The 21,179-nt window shown below is 38.5% G+C and overlaps 1 protein-coding gene across 11 annotated transcripts in view; it reads right to left on the reverse strand.

Annotated features, from left to right (window-relative positions):
* Positions 1-1,169: 1,169 nt before the first annotated feature.
* The window catches only part of LMO7 (LIM domain 7), a 134,825-nt gene continuing 114,815 nt past the window's right edge, over positions 1,170-21,179 (reverse strand). For 10 of the 11 annotated variants that reach the window (XM_064504751.1, XM_026120839.2, XM_064504744.1 and 7 more), the window contains 12 exons: positions 19,222-19,247; positions 18,794-18,898; positions 17,008-17,100; positions 15,328-15,689; positions 13,120-13,185; positions 12,751-12,816; positions 10,794-10,846; positions 8,842-9,061; positions 7,649-7,921; positions 6,179-6,287; positions 4,323-4,425; positions 1,170-1,994 (listed from right to left, as the gene is read on the reverse strand). In XM_064504751.1, coding sequence (XP_064360821.1) covers positions 1,972-1,994; positions 4,323-4,425; positions 6,179-6,287; positions 7,649-7,921; positions 8,842-9,061; positions 10,794-10,846; positions 12,751-12,816; positions 13,120-13,185; positions 15,328-15,689; positions 17,008-17,100; positions 18,794-18,898; positions 19,222-19,247 — 1,499 coding nt within the window. In that variant the 3' untranslated portion in view covers positions 1,170-1,971. The remainder of the gene's footprint in view (positions 1,995-4,322; positions 4,426-6,178; positions 6,288-7,648; positions 7,922-8,841; positions 9,062-10,793; positions 10,847-12,750; positions 12,817-13,119; positions 13,186-15,327; positions 15,690-17,007; positions 17,101-18,793; positions 18,899-19,221; positions 19,248-21,179) is intronic. The other variant, XM_064504748.1, reaches the window with a different exon arrangement.

The following is a 21,179-nucleotide window of genomic DNA, read 5'->3' on the forward strand; positions in this document are numbered from 1 at the left end:
ACTTCACATATTTGGAGACCAGAGTCTTCATAGCCTGGAGTCCTCATCTGTGATCTACAGTGTTACTTACCACACCAGTGAAAACAAAAAAACACAGAAATCTTTACCAGTCCATGTCATAGGAGACACTTAATTGAATTCCAAGAGTCAAGGCCAAGTCAATCATTCCACAAAGGCAATCGAACAAGGAGCTTGGCAACTGTGGTGTGATTGGGCATTTCTAGCTATTTATTTTAAAATCAAAATTTAAAAATAAAGTTTAGCACTCCTTATTCAGCCTTTATTTGCAGGGAATTCTTTGGTAAAAGGCATAAAGCATCTGTTCAGGGGAGAAGATCAACAAAACAAAGCCAAACAGGAGACACAAGGGGTTAAAGACCAAAGCAACTTCCTAGCTTTGCGCTCTATTTCTTAGGTCCACGCTAATGCTACAGGTTAGACAGACAATTTAGTGAAGTTCATTTGATGAGAAGACCAGAGGAGAAGCTCCCCCACTCCACCAGAACAGTAGAAACACAGGAATGAACCCCAGCTCAATCTCCCCATGTTTCCTTCAGCTCTTGCATCACGATCCCTCCCTGGTCCCTCAGAGCTCCCCACACGGCAGCGGTGCTGCACCTGGCCTTGGCGCGCCGCACGCAGGCCAAAACCCATGGCCTCACCCTGCCCTCCTACCTGTCCCAGTGGTCATCCTCCTCATCTGCAAAACACAACCCCAAATTCTTCTTGTCCACACCCTGTGTTTTCCTTGTGGTTTGCAAGGACAGGGACGCAAAAGGGTATATGTAACAGTGCATGAAATGATTTGGGAAAGCCACTGACCAAAGCAATTTGGGAACTGCTGCTGAAAAACATAGCACGCATTCCTGCGGTGTTTTCAGAGGCAGCAGTACCCAATCCAGGATATTTTCAGTACTTCATTTCTAACCACAGTGGAGAAATTCTGGGGAACTTCCACCTCTTCTGACCATCATGGTTAAGGGATGAGCACACAGTTCAAAGAATCTCACCACTGTATTACATGCTGAAGAGAAAGAACATGAGGAGCTTGACAGGATCTACAAAATCTGAAGTCTAGTGTGAGCAAAAAAGAGAAGAGCAAGAGCTATTGTTCTTCTGCATATTTAAGGTGATACTTTAATCCTTTTATAAAAAATGTTTTCCCAAAACAAAATTCAAACAAATTTTATTTTTTCAACAAATCACCTTATGGACATATTTTTTCCGATAGAAAGAAAAGAAACTTCTAATAAATGCACTATCAGAAAATTTATTTACAAATATACTGTAATTCAACAACCATCCTCCACTCAATGTGTAGAGGAAAAAGTGACAGTTGTATTTTTCAAATGGGAAGAAAAAGAACTCTTCCCCTCCAATGGATTCCACAGAATATTACGCCATAACCACTGAGCAAACAGATTATACTTTGTATTTAAGTTTCAAAAAGCACTTAATTTTAGAAACCACCATATGAAAAGCAAACACATTGTGTGCATTTAAGTGCAGCTTCATATTAACCTAGAGAATTCACTTTCAATATATGTCAAAAATAAAGACAGCAATTGCAAATATATATTTATATTAACTATTTCTCTAACGCTCATTTCAAGAGCTCAGAAACAAAATACCCTCTTCATATACCATTGGAAAGTCAGCTAGTTGATTATAAGCCTCAAAAATATTTTGAAGTTATTACTGAAAATATATTTATTCTCCCTTGTTCTTTCAGTACTCAAAGCTGAAAAGCGAAAGCATTTTCCCCAGACATTTCCTTACTGCAATTACTTTCTCATAAATAAAAATACAGTTATATGAAGGATATAATGCATTGCTATGAAGACTAGACAAGCAAAAGAGTTACTCTTAGAAAAAAACACACATACACACAATATATATATTTATAGATCTACATCAGCAGCAATCACTTCTTCTTCTATCTGCAACAGTGGTTTCATATCTACATTTGCTTCACATGGAGGTTGGATGTCCAGCTGTTAATAGAGAGACAGAAGAAATTGTAATTAAATTCTAGTTACTGAAGCAGCTTAGTGTCAAAAATTAAAATTTTCAATTTAAAAATTGACAGACAATGGTAATTTCCAACATCTACTGAAAATCTAGCAGCAAAAAGGTAACACATTCTGGATTTAGCAAGCCAAACTTAATGAAGAATAAAAATTTGGATTTAACCCAACTATACCACTTATAAGTATTTCAGGCCAAGTAATTTCCATAGAATATGCACTTTACCAAGTTTTTCAGAGTTTTTTTTGTATCAGCATGAAGACAGGGTCACTTTTTTTTTCTTTGAAGTAACCTTTGAACACAAATTAAGATTTGCTAAGCAGCTATAGCAATAAAAGCTTTTTATTTTCCTCTCTCTCTCAGCATACATTTGAGGACACCTAACTGCATTGGTGTTTCACTGTAATAAAGTTACAGGTATAAAACAGTTGAAAAAAATGAACAAAAATATGCAAAACCATCACACCATAAAATCACACAGTGAATATTAATAACCTTCATTTTATCAAACCTTTTAGTCAATATGGTCATGTTCCAAACCAATTAATAATCAATCAGGTTGGTGCCTAATGCTAACTGCAAGTAAAGTAATCTGCACTGCAGACCAGTGCTGTGTTTTCAGTATATATTTTCATTGCAATAATCGCACAGTTGTTTTTCGGATTATTCAAATCACCGATCTCAATGACTTCATTTTACCTTCAAGTTCCTATCCCCTAACTCACCCTCCCCTATGTTTGGAGGTGTCCACAGACCCAGGGAGATGCAGTCCTCAGGGAAGGGAACAGAATCACTTCTCAAAAATGTACTTTGCTTCACTGCTGTGGCTTTATGGGCTACAATATTAAAGGCTGACTAAACGGCACTTTATCCGTGGTGTTTTTGTTTACTGCCAAAGTCCTTGACAGGGAATAAAAAAATCCAGATTCTTTTCGGTTCCAGATTTATCCATCTCACCCAGCAACTATCACCCCTCCCAGTAGAAAAGATAGGCAAAGCTCAAATAACATGAGTAGGCTCCAGATTCAGCCTCCTGTAAACATAAGTTCTTTAAATAGGAATACTTTGGCGAGTCATGCTACCAACAAGAAGATAAAATCTCCTAATAGTAATTCACAGAGATCTGGACCATCTTCATCGGAAAGGGGGTGATTCTTTCCGTCCTTCTGCTGATCGTAGCACTGTCCCTGCACCTCCAGTCAGCCTCTGTGGAGGCACTGTTAGCATCACAGAGAGGTGTGGGGTTTTTCACTTGTAGCCCAGGCACTGTATAACTGTTTCTGAGTTTTCCCTCCTTCTTGAGGTCCAAGAGAGCCTGACAACAGCATCAGATGCAGAGCTGCTCTTTGAGCTGGGCTCCCTCAGCCAGCAGATGCCTGAGGTCCTGCTCCTTGTCGCAGCCTGAGTAGCCTGTTCCCTTCATTGCCTTCTGGGCCTCCATGGGCAAAACGTGCTGGGCTCATGCAGAAGCATGAACTTCCCTAGCAAGTCATTCAGAAACCCTTTCCCTTAACTGAAGATCATCATTCTGGAGAATTCTGTATTTGCTACGTAATAATAGAGCCAAACAAAACCCCTGGAACCACTTCTAAAAATTAGGAGGCTGTCTAGCACTTTCTACAATAGCAGAGAGAGAAAGAAAAAAACCACCTATTATTCAAAGCCTTAACATCACACTCCAGTAAGTCAGAATTCTGTAAACTGTAATAAAGGAAAAGAAATTATACTGCATCTTTCAATTAAGATCCGTAAGTAAATCAATTCCCTGCTGACTTGTACTTAAATGAACAACCAATCACAAAACTATAATTCAAAAAATAACAACATCACAGAGAGAAAACAGCACTTTTGCCACCTGCACAGGATATACTAATAGCTTTCCTGGCATGTGTTAGGATTGAATTAAATACATATTCAGATTAGCTTTTATAAATGTAGACAATTTTTCAAAATGACTTCTTTGTTATCAAGATGAGCCTGTTCAGCACCTGACAACTCCTAGACACCACTTTCTCAGATCTATGAAGAAAGCAGGATGACTATACTACTTTGTCTGTTTGAAGCTGCTTAATAATAAGGTGGTAAAACCAGCTGCCAGCAAGTTAAGAGTGACTACCTTATGAAAGAGGGACTGACAATCGAACCTTTTTGAACCTATTCACTAATATACCAACTTAAATATGAAAGCTATTGACTGGCTCAGCTGTAAAAACACCTGAGGCTTTTACACTTCCGCACAAAACACTTGAGCACAAAGAACTACGGTCACGCACACTGCAGTCCGCTTGCCTTACTTTTAAATCTGATATAGCAGTTGTTGCAGAAGAGCTCGTTGTTTCGGATCCTAACTTCAGCTCCAGAGCGGGATCCCCCGAGGTCGCATCCACAGGCAACACACTGCATGATACACCAATAATTAGCAACTCCTTACAAAATACTAAAAAGAGAAAACGTTACTCAAAAGCAGCTTGGATTAAAACTCAGAAAGCTTGAGCCATAAACCCACAACCACCAAAAGCAAACATGTAACAATTAGCAGATCAAAATGCAACCAGCCCTGAGAAAGTATTTCAAGGCGATGACTGGACAACAAATAGCAGAGATACATGAACTAAACAGATATAAAGCAGAAGCTATTCAGAGATTAGTTCATTAGATCTAATTTGAACTTCAATTTCTCTGAAAACTAGAACTGGCTCAACATGAAAGAATTTGTTCTTTAGGCGGCAACAGCGATTTTGGCACAGAGCACCTGGGTGTGCTACTTGCAGATTCCATGTGGCTCTGTGCTGCAAGGCTCCCCAGCAGGTTGGCACTCTCAAAGCAGCAAATATCATGCACACCCATTTTACCAGGTTTTGCATCATTTTAACATGTTCTTCTCTGGAAGAAGGGGGCTAGTTTCATTTTTTCTTGAATAAACACATGACTAAATGGCTTAATAACTTTCATGCTAACTATTTAAGTGCAGTAGCTGAACGCACCTTTGCTATGGATATGAACCACCTCTGGAAAGACTCCAGCTCAAAGTGTAACATTCTCCTTACTGACTTTACAAAGCAAAATGCTTGGCTGTCTACAGAAGGACAGATAGCTGGCCTGCTTAAATGAGAAATTAATCTTTTGGATGGCTATTTGTTCAACAGCTCATTAATCTTAAGAAATTTGGAGAAGACAAATTTGTAATTCTCTTAGCTAGGTCAAAACCTACTGATTCATCCTCTTGCACATAACATATGTTCTCCAGAAAGGGAGTGAAGAACAACCTCCCCAGATGACTCCAGTCCCTCCTCCTCAGGTGGGCAGGAATAGGAAAAGCCTTATAATTCCTTGCAGTTTTCTGGCTGATACATTTGAGCTGGACACAGAGGGAAAATGTTCTGAACCAGACACAGAAGAGTCTTTCCTAAACCCATGGAGAAAGCAGGGTCCAAGGGTGTGTCCAAATCAGAGTCTAATTCCTCATCTGGTCCTAGAATAGAGGAATAAGCAATTCTTCTATATCTTTTTAGATAGACATCGTTCTTTGAGCTCTGTGTATGCCCCAAACTGGCCACAGGTCATGTAACCATGTCTCAGTACTGAGCATGAGCTAATATATCCAACTTCTGACCACAGTTGATTAGCACTAACCACAGCTTCTGGTGGGGTGCTGGGTTGTATCCCGCCAGTCTGAATACTGTCAGCATGCCTGTGCCAGGAAAACACCAGGTGAACACTGTCTACTACCATCAGCTCAGCAGCATTGGGTAAAACAATGCTCCATCCCTTCAGCTAGAAGGGATTGGTCCCTTTAGATGATTCAGTCGCTAACTAAATATTCAAATATCTCAAGCCTGAGATATTTTGAAAGGACCTGATTTCTCTAGGAGAGGTGGCTCAGCATCTTCTGACTTTTTGCTGTCTATTCAAAGGAGGAAGAACTGTGAAATATGTCATACTTGTTTGCTCTGGCACTTGAGAAACGGCCCTAGAGTGGAGTGCAAAATGGCTGCCGACAGGACTGCCTCATGGAAATATGCCTGTAGCAGGCTGTCAGAGTAGAAGGCAAAGCAGGTGATTAGTAGAGTCCCTGTGAGCATAACACTGAGTAGCCATGCGTGCTCCTGATTAGTTCCTGTTCCTTCATGGTGTTACTCTCAGCTCTCACCTTAAAGCAATGTAAATGATAACAAAGACCGAGAGACTCAATGATCATGGCTGCTCCTTTGCCCAGAACGTTATTACAGAATGAACAGATTTTCTTCCCACTGACCGACCTAGATACAGAATGAAAATCCTTAAAAATCAGCTTGAAAAGGTTTAAAAGACAAAGAAAAGTTATCAAAGACTTTTTGAGATTAAAAACAAAAACACACAGAGAATACTGGTCACAAGTGGACTGTTGGGCTGCTTGGGGAAAATAAGCTGAAAATGAGTATTCTGTATAGCTAGGGAACTGAAAAGCTAGGGAAAGCTAGATTAAAGCTAATTTAAATGAAAGTTATATAGGAATAAATGAGAAAATTCTGTCACATTCCTGGGAGATGTTTTGTTGCACAGAATGCCTTCCACAAATAAACCTAAAAAAGGATATTGTTAAGTTTGGAGAGTAAAAACACACAGGTTTTTCTGCTCCTGCCTCACTTCTTATTTTTGGGAAATCATCTAAAGGCTATGTTTTAGCAAGCCCCCCTGCCAAGTCCCACCATCTGCACCTTATTAGATAACGGGAGGCTAGTCCTGGACATACAATATTATGTTAACTCTTTGAACATATGCCATACTGAGGTCAATTTCCATAGATCCACCAGGATGTTAGCAAATCAGAAAATGGAAGGGAGAACAAGATGAGCAAATATGTTTAAAAGGGTCATTTTCTGATGCTATAAAGAATGCAGGAGCCTAGCTTTAAAATTTATCAGTTTATCAAGTGTCTGAGAATGCAAGAGCAGTGTTTACAGTGTTATTCTATGTAGTACACGTAATTGTGTGCAGATGATTCTCTACAGTCTTATCTCAAGGTACTTTTTAAATGTTTCAAGTGCATATGACCGCAGTTATCTACCCTACCACAACTGAAATCCATTTTTATTTCAAAATATGTTGCAATTCTTGCTCTCCTTCCCAGATTAAAAACAACATCCTACTCTGTATTTCTACAAGGTCATTGGTTATGAGCATTCCTGAGTGCTCCTTGAGAAGATATTGACCACATGCCAGAAAGCAGGGGGAGGAGAGATGAAGATGAAGGCAGTAAACCATGGGCTTTAGGAATCTTTTGTTAAAAGAAGCCTAAGAAAATAAATGCCAGAAATGCCATCTGGAGAAGGCTTTTACTAATCATTTTGGTAATCAACAAACAGCTTGGAGACTGGTGATTTATTATTCTTTTTCTTTTCTTTTAAATAGTGTAAAGCACAAAACCTAGGGAATTTTCTGAATGGCTGCAAGGAACAGGGAGGTAATACAAAGCTCATAGTTCCAACATCCCTTTCAGCTAGAAGACTCAAGGCACTTTTACTTAACTTCTTAATTAAGGTTACAGGTGAGAACACTGCTGTAGACCATGGTATCCACAGAGTTTGCTCTTCACCACAGCCCGAGGTTTACACATTTCCAGCAGAAGGGCACTACTGACCTGCTGTGCATCTGGGACCCTGGCTGGGAAGTAGAGATGGGTGACTGAGCCCGGGGGACAGTCTGGGACAAAGATGGGGCTCTGACAGAGCTGGCTGAAGGAGGTGCTTTGCTGGAGGAAGGAGTGCGCATGTAGGCTCGGTTTGAAGTGGACACTGGGCGACTGAAATCTTGACTAGATGACAGAGATGAGGAGGACGCGGACTGATTCATCCATGAATGATGTCTCCATGAGCTTGTTCTTGAAGAATCAAGATTGTCTAAAGACTCACCCCTGTAATACAGTTACATATACAAACATAAAGGGCAGTACAGTACAAAAGAGCCATATGCCGGTTCTAAAAAAGGAAAACATTGTCCTAGCATTTTAAAGACTTTCCAGCATGAATATTCTTGTTTGATCACCCCGAGCAGTTCTTTTAATACATTAATGTAAAGTGTTTCAGCTGCAAACTACCCTCTCTGTCCAGTGCTGGTCTCAGGGGAAAAACACAAGGGGTGAAAGAAAGGTGGCACTCCAAGACTACAGAATAATGGCAAAACACTCTTTGCTGTAGTCTTATCAGGGCGAACTATATCAAAATTGGTTGTATATCAACAGACCTCAGATAGGGGGTTTGTTTTTGTTTTCTCCAAGGGATACCAGTTTGCAAATAACAATCCACCCGCCACTGGATAGCGACATTGTCTAGAAACAAGGTGTTGGCGCAACAGCCAAACACTCCCATGACTGATAACTCGGCCTGTTTCCTAAGTGACAGACTCAACATTTACATTTTACTTAAAGCAAGACAAAAACTCTAGACTTTCCAAAATGATATTTCTATGTAAAGGACATATCATCTTTAGCTATAATAATCAATTTCCACAATGAATCGTCATAGTGAAATTCTTAAACGCATTTGTCAATGACAAGGCACACTATTGATTTCCATTGCTGGTATATCAACCAAGCAATAAGGAGTTGAGTTATTTACAGGTCACAGAGTCACATCTCTACACTCTGTACTCTCAAAAATTGAATCCCAGCTATAACACAGCCTACTTTCTTCTGTCTGTATTGCCATTCAGATTACCTTACAGCATTTTATAGGCTGGATTTGTTTCTGTACTTTGCAATACAAACTGAAGCTTTGAATAACCAAACAAAAACATCTAATAAGAGACAAAGTTCATTTTTAACATGATTCCCACCTCCTCATACTATTGCTGTACAGACTAATAGGCTCCTTATGTACACTGGAACTGCGCTGCCTAATCCAGCTGCTGTCCGTATGTAGAGATGTTTTCTTTCTCATTTCCTGAAGGATTTGTTGTCTCTCCAACTCTGCTGCAGACAGGCCATGCTCCTTCTGAGACCCCTTCTGTGACTCACTAGTGTTCCAAGACCTTTCCGAATATTTGTTGTGAGTACCTATTTGAACAACATGTAGAAACTTTGACTAGACATCTTAAGGCACAAAACTAGATATCAAGCACCCAGTACTCTGGATATAGTTCCAGAAGCAGTAATTCATTGCCATATTCACAAGTTTTTCTGGTTCCCTTTTCACAGTTGGGTTTCAAATAACCGGTATCAAACTTCATAATACATCATTATTTATTACAAAAATGTTTTATTCATATTTCTATTAATGTGGCCCTTTACATGATGTTTAATTTATCTACAAATAGGTATTTCCCTTCACTTTTAGTGACAGACTTTTTTAGAAGAGCATGACACCTTTTACCTCTACAAGTTAGATTCTTCCTCTCCATTATCATAAATTGCAGCACATGTAGAATAAATAATTGAATGGTAGGATACTTTCTCCCCCTTTCAGAACTTATTTATTTTTTTTCTGTAAGTTGTTCTGGTTTTCAGGAATTCTTTCCCGATTCAACGTGCTAGATACATTGTTTAATCTTGATATGCTTATCTTGATACACACACACGCTTATATTTAAATCTTAGGGAGTTTTTTCTGTTATTTGGATGCTATGTTAACTATCCAGTGGAAATGAGATTTATGGTGTAGAAGACCTTTTGATCCCTCCTTGAAATTTTGAAAGGGGAAACAAACACATCATCTTTCTTTAATATGGATTTAGATGTTAGATGGCAGCAACTTTGTTGTTTTCTAAACACTATAACTATCCTTTACAGTGGGACTACTGAACCGAGAAAATTACTCAGCAATAAGTCACTTCAATTTAAATTTCAATTCTTCTAAATACTGTTCTGACTACAGATTTTCTCTTGGTTTTATTGCTATAGATTACCATTACACAGTGTAGTGAAAGTTTATTCTCTCATTAGTTTCAATGACCAAGCTTTAATGTGTGAAAGCACTACTGTCAATTTGCAGTATTTCCTCTAACACACCATTTATTTTCCTCAAACTCATAGCTCAAGTTCTTTATATATATCCTTTGTCTGCTTTTGCTTCAGCTCATCTTGCTGCAGCCATCTATCCACTAATTTCTCATATTCGCTGTCGCCCATACTGTTTGTATATGCAAATCCACTGTTAGTATAAAACCTTTTCCATCGCATTTTAGACACAGAAATAGCTTTTGGAAGTTTACTGCTGTAATGCATTTAGAAAATTGTTTATATACTTTCCACTGAAAAAGCAGTAACGTAACTGAAAAAAACAACTCGAAAAAGGCAGCAGAGTCTTGGAAAAAAGCCACTATGACAATAACAAGAACTGACTTCTGGCTGTGTTAGTCCTACACTAACAGAAGTTAAAAACAGCTAACAGTTGTGCCAAATGCATATCATCTTAGTATGCAGAGCTTTTTTTATTGACGAAGCAAACATAGCATAAGCACATACAATAATTTCAGTGCTAGACCTACAGGACAGGGCTTATCTTGTAAAGTTTCAGTCATCTAAAAGTTAGGTATCTAAGCTTCCTTCATAGTCATTGCTAAGGCACTCAAGAGAGAAGCTAATCATATTTGTCTTAGACCTATCTGTTGACTCTACCAATTTTCTCTTCTTGTTAAAACTTAATTGTGCCATGTTATGAATTTGAAGTATGATGCAGCTATCAAAATGATCTTTGACAATTAATCTTGTCAGGATGACTACTTCTGATGCTAGATCAGTTTCTAAAAAGGATACATTTAAAAAACAGTGGAAATTAAACAGTACTTACCATTTCTGTTGGTTGTGACTTCATCCAGTTCTGAAGTTGACCTGGACTTATTCCTAAAGATATAGAAAACATTCATTTCTCAACTAGGAGACCCTGTCATGGACAAAAATCTTATCACTCTGGATTATAGATGCCCAACTCTTCCATTCACCAGCTCTCTCATCAACAACTTGCAATGTACTTAAGAGACAAAGAAACAGACAAAAGGACAACACGATACTAAGAGGGGGGAAAAAGATGTCAATATTGGACACCACAGATAATCACATATTAAAGACTTGTGAAAGTTCCCAGTTTCAGCTATAAGGGAACAAGTATTGTACTTTAGCAAATAAAAACAGACAAGAAACACAGTCCCTTCCCTATAGAAGCTTTGTAAAGACTACAGTCAGGGTGATAACTTTCAAAGCAGGTATATAAAATAACCTAACTTTGTGAGAAACTGAAATCATACTTCAAACAGTGCTACTAGACTGTAAGTAAAGCACATCCTCAAATACCGCATGCAGATTGTTCTTGGGAATTTATTCTTCACTGATTATACCCAGCAGCAACATTTTTTAAATTAGTTTTAGCCAAGAAAAGCCATTCAAATATACACCAAAGCATACGGCAAAAAGCTGGTTTGCTGACAGTACAGAAGGGAGCTTTAGCAACATTTTTCTGTTACCTTATTAGTCCTAAATCACACAGCCAATTTCTCAGTTTCAAATAGTTCAGAAAGCAACAGAACTCCTTTGCTGGGCCACAACTTCAACAGCAAAGCTATGGATGGCTGCACAGCAGCATTTTTGCACATATAACACTGGCTGCATAAGACTGTATAAAGGGAGTCTTGTGCTTTATCTACAGGTAAATGATACATAACCAAATTGCATCAAATTTCTTGGTCCCCTCAGTTCTCTGTATCTGTCGTACAGTGCTGATCTATTGTTTCACTCATTTGACAGGACACGGTTGCACAGTTTTTTGTAGTGAACAGCACTTCCAAAGAATGGGGCACCTTGGTCCAGGATGATTTTAGTACCTGAGCTGCCTCCTCATATACATATGTACATATTTAAGAGGTAGCTCTTTAATGGAGGCAACTTTCTGAAGTTAGATTTAGATCTTCCAGATCTAAACAGATCCTTCAGTTGTACCCTGTAAATTTTGGGGTTCCTTTTAATACAGAAGGGTATGCTGATTCGAACTATAAGAATGGATTAAATATGCAGCAGAGATTATCCTTTGGAACTACTATGGGATGCTATCTAGGACAAAAACTTGATAGAAGTGTCCTAGATTTAGGTTATTATGGAGGGTTTTTGTTTTTGTTTTTTTTTTAAACCATAGCCAGTAATTCAAAAGGAAAAGAAAAAGTTGTCTATTCAAAGAGCCCAATAAATCTGTAATAGCTAACATATTCCACTGAAATGAATTAAAAAAAAATGAAAAACAAAAAACCAAACAGACCACTGAGTACAGTCCAAAAGAAAACAGAAAAGAGTCGAAGTGAAGAGAATGCAGCTTAACAGGTGGTACAGCTACTGCCTTTCTGATACATATGCCGCTGCTATCTCTCATCTCCCTCCCTGCTTGCTATATCAGGTTTCACAATCTTGATCAGGACAACTGCACCTTAGTTTGTATAGTACGTTATGACACAATCATGATTTTAGGTGAAATTATTTTCCAGCCAGATAAGTTTAGTGCCACCCACATATTTACATTCTTACAGTTCTGCTTCTCCCAGTAAAATCCTTCTGAATAACTGTTGTTTACAACATAGCCTACAATTTGCCAAAAGTTTGGCTACTTTTTTTGTCAAGATGAAAACACGACATGAAAACTGCAAAACACAGCAGTGATACATAATATAAACTTAATCTCCATGATTAAAGTTACTGGACATTTCAAGGCTTTCTGACAGGAGAATAACGTTATAATTGATGCTGCAATTCAATATCACACATACCTGTCAGCAAATGACTGATCAGGTCGCTCCTCAACAGTTTTAGAAACTTCATAACGCTCATAATGCCTGTAAACAAGATGTATTATTAAGTTCATGTACAGAAGAAGATGTATACAGAAGTACAAATATTTTCTACTAAAAATACTCAAAACAGACCCTTAAGCATATAAAAAGGGTGAACGTTCTAAGCAGGTTTAGTCTTGTTAGCCAGAAACAAAACAAAAGAACCAAAGAAAGGTTGTTGGAAAAACTGCCTGGAAGTGCTTGCTTGTAAGTGACAAAGAACCTAAACCTCAGCATGCCAAACTGGTTAACATTGACTGCTGAAGGTAACGTTTCAACCTACCTAGCAGTTTGATTTATTATTACCTGTCAACGAGAGGATGGCCAGGTCGATCCTCTATCGTTTTAGATACTTCATAGCGCTCATAATGTCTATAAACAAAACACAGGCACAATGAAATATATATTAAACAAAAAAATTCTAGAAGTTGAACAAACAGTAAGCATACAGAGGGAAAAATGAGAAAGCTCAGATGTATCAGTTAGGAACATGAAAATCCATGAGGAAAAAACCCAAAGACTTATAAACACCGCAAAAATTTTAAGTATCAGTAAATGACAGTGTTTATCTTATCTGTTTCAAAGCCAGGAGGTAAGCTTTGCCGAAACACAGCAGCTCTTTAGAAGCTGAACGTATATTCCAGCAAACTGTCTGGATGTAGTCTGTAACCCAGAGGGAGAAATACTCACAAAATCGCACAGATGAAGCTCTTCCTTTCCACTTGCCTGCCCTCAACCTCAGTGCTCTGCCACTAGCTGACAGCCGGCACAGCTCTTTGGGGCAAGTATCATGCCTTCATATAAGTTTATATAAACATTTCACATTTTAAATTGGATCTTTGGCTATCATCATAAACAAACATTTAACATTAGATATTTAAAACTGCAGTTTGACTGAACCTGCTCATTTAATATTAAGCAAAGCCATCCTTGTTTAGCAAAAGGCATCCTTTTGCAGCAATCTCAGAAGCAATGAAATCCTCTGGGACTAAAGCATGTATCAAGGATTTAGATATGCAATTATATTATGGCAGCTTAATAAGTTACTGCACAAAGTCTTATTATCCTACAATTGCGGCAAGGTAAAACTGTAGAGATACTCTGGCTTGGCTGCCAAGAAGAACTTGTTTAGCCATTTTAGCAACTGTGCCTCTGCTTTGCTCAGCGGGGATCTCCAGCAGCAGCAGTAATTTAACATGAGTTAAAGTAACTCCAGATCTCAATCTCCCCTGCAAATATATGCAATTTTGTAATCATATTTTCTTCTCCTAAGATTTAACTTGATACCAAGCATTATCTTCAGTCATCTCTTTTTGCTTATACAACAGGGGGGGGAAAAAAAACCTCAAGGGAAACAGCAAAAATTACTGCCTTGTGTATGACTAGCTAAGTGCACAATGAAACAAGGAAAAGTTAATCTGACTGAAAGATTAGAACAATAATCTCCCATGACACCTGTAATAGTAGTAGAAAAACTTTTCTTGGTGAGAACATGTACTTGTAAATTAATTACTTTTTTTAACATAAGTTGCTGAAGAAGAAACTGTTTCACCTCTAGAATAAATATACCCACAGTGGATATTTCTAATACGCTGTGATACCTAAGCCATTATCTGTTAACTCAGATATCATGATACCCATTATTGGGTAATTAACAGCAATTAAACTCTATTGTTGCATTGTCAAACTAAAATGAGAGAAATCTCTTGAATGTCAGATACGTATTTGCTGGAAAATAGTTAACTTACTATTTCTTCTGAAAGCCCTCTACATTGAACAACTGGCTTTCAATTTACAAAATTATGCAGGGACTCTAACAAATCTTCAGAGTAAGCACTTCAGGTCATCTTTGATTTGGCTGCAATTACTGTATTTATACTTAGCTTCCTGTTTAAAAATCAGCAGAAGCGGATTAAAAGAACACTTGATACATGGCGAAAGAGTTTTTCTTAGACTTGATTCTTCTACCATTAAAAAGAAAGAGTAGGCTCAGCAGGATAATTTGTGCAATAAGATGTCACTTATGGCAACAACTTATTTGCAGCCAGGCTGCAGCAGTTTAAGCTGTCACTGAACAGTTTCTAGGTGCCAAAATGCAAAAGTGCACATGTAATTATTTCTAGTCTACTTCAGGACAAAATAAAACAGGTTTATTTAAGGTAAAATGGTTTGCAACAGAACAGACTAAGGAGTACTAGGAGGGAGGAATTTCTCAAACTATGCCAACTCGGTCACACACACACACACACACACACACACACATGTCTGATGACGCTTACTGTATGCCTAAGGGACAGCACAAAGAGGCCCTTACTATTTCACTGCTGAAGTGTGTAAAGCAGCTAGCAGGTTTAGTCTATCGTGTGGTACCTTGCAGTGAGTGACTAATCTATGGTAGGAATCATACATGAATGCACTTGTACATTCAAGACTTCTACACTTGCTTAGAAATGAATTTGAATTTCCATCTATGCAGATGGAAGAGAGAGCACATCTTGCTTCACAAGCACACACCTTTGGTACTGAGGTGTCTCCCTCTGCCTTTCTGTGCGCCACCTCTGCTCCTCCATCTCCACGCGCTGCTTCTGCTCCTCAGCATATTGCTGTTCCTGCTCTTTACGTTGTCTCTCAAGCTCCCGTTCCTGGAGCTCCCTTTCTTGCTGAAAGCGGAGGGCTGCTTCTTCCTGGATCTGCTGTTCCTCCTGGAACCTCCTCTGTTCTTTTTCTTCCTCATGCAGCAAATGTGCTGCTGACTCACTTCCTCCATCTCCTTCTGGATCATCGGGAGTATTCGTTCCAGTGCTTGCCCTCCAACTGGACACTGATGGAGTCCGTGCAGGGACAGACATTGTGTTTAAAGTTAGGACAGTCTGCTCCTGTGGCAGGAGGAAAAAAAAGAAAAGAAAAGAAAAAGAAAAAAAAAGTGTGTGCAAGCACATTCTCCTAATGCAAGAACTCCATTTCATACAGCAGCCTTAACTAGCTCCATAGGCTGTGCGTCCACTAGTATGTGAAACATCCTTCTTTCTAAAACATCTAAAAACCACTGGCTTTTCAAGCCAGCTCATCTCCACTGAAAACAAACGCTTCTATGACGCCCACAATAAGAAAATCAACACATACCAACACTTTTTCTTCCTTTTCTTACTCAGAAACCTGAGACCTACCTAAAGGAACCACTGCAAATGTGTACCAGACCAACGAATGCCACATGACTTGTCATGTGCAGAAAACCCCCATCCTCTTGCATCCCTCTAGCATCTAAAAGTCAAGCCTCAGACCTACCAATCTACAACTTCTCTCAAACATGAGAAAAGGTCTTTCAGTGGCCTAAAAATCTTTTAATTGACATGAACAAATACCCTATGCCAATTAAAGACTGGTCCAGTTTTTGATTCTAACCATTAAAAAGATGACGTTTTACGTTCTTTTGCTGCAAAGTCCTCTAACAGGTCAAAGAGGTTTCTTATTGAAGTTCTAAGCTTTAAATTAGAGTCGTCTCGTTCATTACTCTATATAAACACAACTGCTCTAGCTAGGATGCCTGAAGTGGCACACCTTGATTTCATATAGCAGTAGAGAAGAGAGATCTCAGACACCTCCCACACCCGGGAAAAAACCTGTTCATCTTCCCATAGGCAACAACCACAAGAGTAGACAGCTACAGGAAACTGGATGCATTCAATATTTTGAAACACTGCAAGGTTGAAGTTGATTTAATATGTAAATTTATCAGAGATAGGATGAATGGGATGCAGTATAAAGCCAGGCAGCTTATGCATGAGTTTAACGATGAAGCAGCAAAGCAGAATTTCAATAGGTAACACAAGGAGTTAAATATCTTTCAGCAACAAAGGTAACCATTTTCATTCTGGTCACAATAATATCCTACCTGTTGTAACTCTTTGTCAACATATTTCTGATATTAGTTACCTAAACAGTCTATCAGGCAAAAAGTCTAATTCAACAGGTTGCAGAACATCCCATCTCCTGTTTCCTTCCTATCTTTGCAACCTCTTTCTGCCAAGTCACAGACAATGTTTTTATTTTAGAAGCATTTATTTTCCAAAGTGAAAAGTTATATGACATAGCAAAACAAATTATTCCCCTGCTTCTGTATTTCTATTAGTGTGTGTGTGTGGGGGGAAACAATGAAACTGCACTGTTACAGGTTAAGCCATATTCATAGCCTACCTCATCTAAATACTTGGAGCTCTCTTTTTCTGCTTCCTGCTTAGCTCGTAGCCATTCTTCCCTCAGCTTTTCTTGTTCCCGTTGGTATTTCTCCTGTTAGGTTAGATAGAAGTTAGACAAACAAATAAGAACCATGGTATGTTTTGTTTGCATTAAAATATAATACTCTTATTTGATATGCTTTAGAACAGTCAGACTGCTGTGGTAAAAACATGCTGGAGCTCCACCAAGACATTGGGTCTGGCACGAGCGAGAGAAATCCTGGCCTGAATACAGTTAAAAGGAATTTGGTCATTGATTTCACAGAATCCAGGTTTACGTGCTAGGTCTCCTAACAACCATCCTCACATCTGTTATATTCCCTGCCTTACAGTTTAGTTTCCATTTGAACAAAACCCAGCTATGTAAGGTATTTCTCGAAAGACAGAGTAATTATATTTAACTTGGAATTGAACACAGTAATAAGGTAAACAGAAAGTGCCCTCTAAGTGAAATATGAGGCAGTAATTTGGTTTGAGTGAGAACACTTGATCTTTTGGAAGCTTATCTAAACAAAAGCCAATTTCTGGACCTCTGAATTTCTCCTATGACTGGATTTGGTATGAAATCGATGCAATGTCTTAAGACCTTACTCAAGGCACACAAAAAATGGTTTAGTGGGTTTTGTCAGTCGCCACTTAGGTCTTGGGAACAGCAAAATGCTTAACAATGCCAAAAATATTCCTTCTAAGATCCTGGAAATAAGAAAGATTTAGTTTCTTTTCTCTGTTATTTGAAAAACCATCTTGGAATCATGGGGAAGAAAGGGAACGTTATTACTCTGGCCAAATTTAGTTCTTCAAGACTAAAGAAGGAGAAGCAAAGAACAAGAGAAAAGTGATGGGAGAGGGCTGAGACTGCTCTAAGGAAGGAAAGGGGAGCCAAGTTGTGTTCTTTAAAGCCGTCTCTTCGAGTGTCAAATGGAGCACCCAAAACATAAGAGAACACATACATGTTTAGGAAGGCACACCTCTAGCCTTGCACAGCTTACAAGCTAAGAGGAATGAGAAAAGATAAAACATCCTAAAAGCAATGGGGTAGCTAAGTTATGTTTTGAAATCACAATCTTTTGCTGAATTCACCAATTTTATTAAGAGGGCTTCTGCAGAGAAAATGATGTTCAATGTCTCTGCTAGCCAACAGCCTTTAGATAACTAATCTTAATTTAATTTTCAGACATGTGTCTTAGAGCAATGACCACAGCTCATTGAAACATAAGCGTGTTCAACTCTGGAATGTGTTTGTTTTCTATACTGTCCTGGGGATCAGGTTGACCAACAAATAAGATGGTAACAGGCATCTATCTGAGGCACTGGCTCCCTTCTCTTCATCTCCAAATACAAGGCGACACCTCAAATTGAAGGTAAACCCCATCCTAGAGACAATTTTCTTTAAAAACCAAACAAACAAAAACACCCACCTCATATTCAAAAGTGAAAACTGATGCCACTTAGGTTTCTGCTTGTCCTTTAAATTCTGTTGCCAATAGGATCATACCAGCCTTGTGATGATTGACCATTTTTTGCTATAGTGAACATAATGCCCAGGTTTTGATTTCATGAAGCACACTAGTGCATTTCCCCCTTTTTTCTCTGGGTAATTGCTAGTGCATGTTTCTGTTCTGCTCAGAAAGTATCTGAAACTCTTTTTAGGACATCAATAGTTGCAGGAGTTGCAAAAAGTTTTTTTTCCTGGCAGTTACTGGACTCAAAGGACTGCCACCTATGATTATGAAGATGAACTATACCTGCAGTAAACGCTCCTGCTCCTTTTGCCATTTTTCCTGTCGTTTTCGTTCTTCCTCTTGATCCCAAACCCGACGAGTAGGAGCACTAATGGATGGGACTGGGAGCTAAAAATAGCACAGAAATGGGACATTTTTATTGTCTTCCTCCATGTAATCAACAGTCTACATTTTAAAATGTAATTTTTTTTAGAAAATGAGAAATACAAAAGCCATTACAAACAGATCAGCTTTAGAGTGACAAGAACCTAAATTAGCCTTTTTCAAAGAGACAAAATGCAACCATTCTCTTACACACTAAAAAGGTCTAGTCAGTAGCTTGAGTTATTTGATCAGAATTTTAAGGCAGTATAAAAAGCAATAGAAAGCAGGTGGTTTCCTGAAACCACCAGGGTTACACAGCTGTTAAGTAGTTTGTAAATAGTACTTACATCAGGCATTGCAGTCCCTGGGCCTCCTGTAGGATTTAGAAGTAGAAGGCAAAGCAAAAACAGAAACTGTTAGAACCATACTTGTTACTGCAAAACTTGTTTAAATGTGGAAAGTCTCAATTTCAGACTAATTTTTGCTTCTTCTGTAAGCCATGCTTGCATTTGACCCTACTTCATTTACTTGAGGGCAGAATTCATTAGGTGCCTTCAACTAATGTGTGCAGTTGTTGAAAAGCTTTACATGCTTTCAAGTGCCATCAGTAATTGCCTGAATTAGCAATACATCTCCCACTGCAGCAATACAGAAGTTATTTGCTATGGCTTTCCTACCGCTACTCTGAAACCTGGCTGTTTAGCATGACTGTACCCAGAACGCTGCTCCAGCGTGCAGCAGCTACTCACCTAATGCCCTGGACATGAATTAATAGCAATAGACTTCCACAGGCAACTTCTCTACCACAAATCAATGTATTTTCCCTTTCTGTTATCCTCATTTTCTGCTCCCAAAAGCATACTTGAATTTGGTGAGCTTGTCAACAATCACCACAAAGTATGCTATTTGAGGCTATCATGCTTGCTTTTAGCCCATGACAACATGATTAAGAGAGACGTGTATTATGCTAACAAATTAAAAACAGAGGAAATATGAGGAAGCACAAATTTAAGTGCAGTCTTTTCCTTAACATCATCTTACATCTTTATTTTTGTTTGTTGCTAGTGAACTGGTTACTTAGCTATCCAAATTTCAGTTAAAAAAACGCGTAAAAGCAAGGAGTTGAAACATTTCTCTAAAGTATGAACATACGAAGCTGAGAAAGGAGGCGAGATTTAGGATACAAAAGACATCTAATAAATCACAAGTCAGTGTCAAATCTACTTCTGCACAATTTTGTCTTCATTATCGGATTGGAACAGCCGCAGTGACAAGGGGAACTGATCCCCTGTGCAACTGCACCAGGAGATGCTAAAGGGAGGCAGAGGCAACAGACATCTTGCTCCTTTCTTTTCTCACCCCATAAACTTATGCTGGCCTACAGAGATTCAGAAATAGGAATCTGTCATTTCCCTGTAACGTCCAGGTGTCAGAGGTTAAAAAAAGAACACAAATGTTCTGAGTATACACTTTAAAAGTATGCCCTTTCTCCTCCCCCTCAAGCAAAAGTCAAATACTTTAAATATTGCTATAAAACTCATTGAAATAAAAACAAAATTCATAGCAAGTCTTTAAATATTTGATCAAGCAAAAAAACCCAACAACCTCACTCCCCCCACAACATTGCAGGTACAAATACAGAAGAAGTATTTGAAAGCAAACAGAACCATAAACACAGATTTAAGCTTTAGCATTTCACTTCTCACTTCTTGAAAAAATGAAAGCCATCACCACGGAGGACAAAGTCCTGGCTCCACTAAAATCACTGGCAAAATTCACATGAGACTTCCAGTGGGCCAGAATTTCACTCTTACAGGCCACAGCCAAACAGCAAAGCATACATAGTCTGAGGACAGCATTAGACATACAACAGTAGTGGAAGTATGCGAGTTGTGACATGCAGAACACCAAACAGCAACCTACAAAACCAAAGTTGAGTGTCTTATTTTTTGTCTTTAAAAATAGCATATTCAATTCAAAATTTATAATGGTTTTCTTTGGATCTAGTGACATTACCACATAATGGAAGGCCAGCCACTTTCTGTATTCTGTCAATTTAGATGAAAGCATAGAGTTGCAACTCCAAATAAACTCCAATTTACTGTTAAATATTTTATCAATAGCTCTTTGAATTCTGCACTAAGCCTCTGCTGGAATGGTCAACATTTTTCTGTTTTGTAGGTAGTAGCAAACCTGCACAGAGTGCTATACTTCTTACTCCTACCCAGTGGAAAAAAAGAGTTTGAATAACATATAAGAGATTTAAATAGCTTTAGATATAAGAGAACACACAAAGACCCATTAC

This window comes from Dromaius novaehollandiae, chromosome 1 (genome assembly GCF_036370855.1).
Source record: "Dromaius novaehollandiae isolate bDroNov1 chromosome 1, bDroNov1.hap1, whole genome shotgun sequence".
NCBI lineage: Eukaryota > Metazoa > Chordata > Aves > Casuariiformes > Dromaiidae > Dromaius > Dromaius novaehollandiae.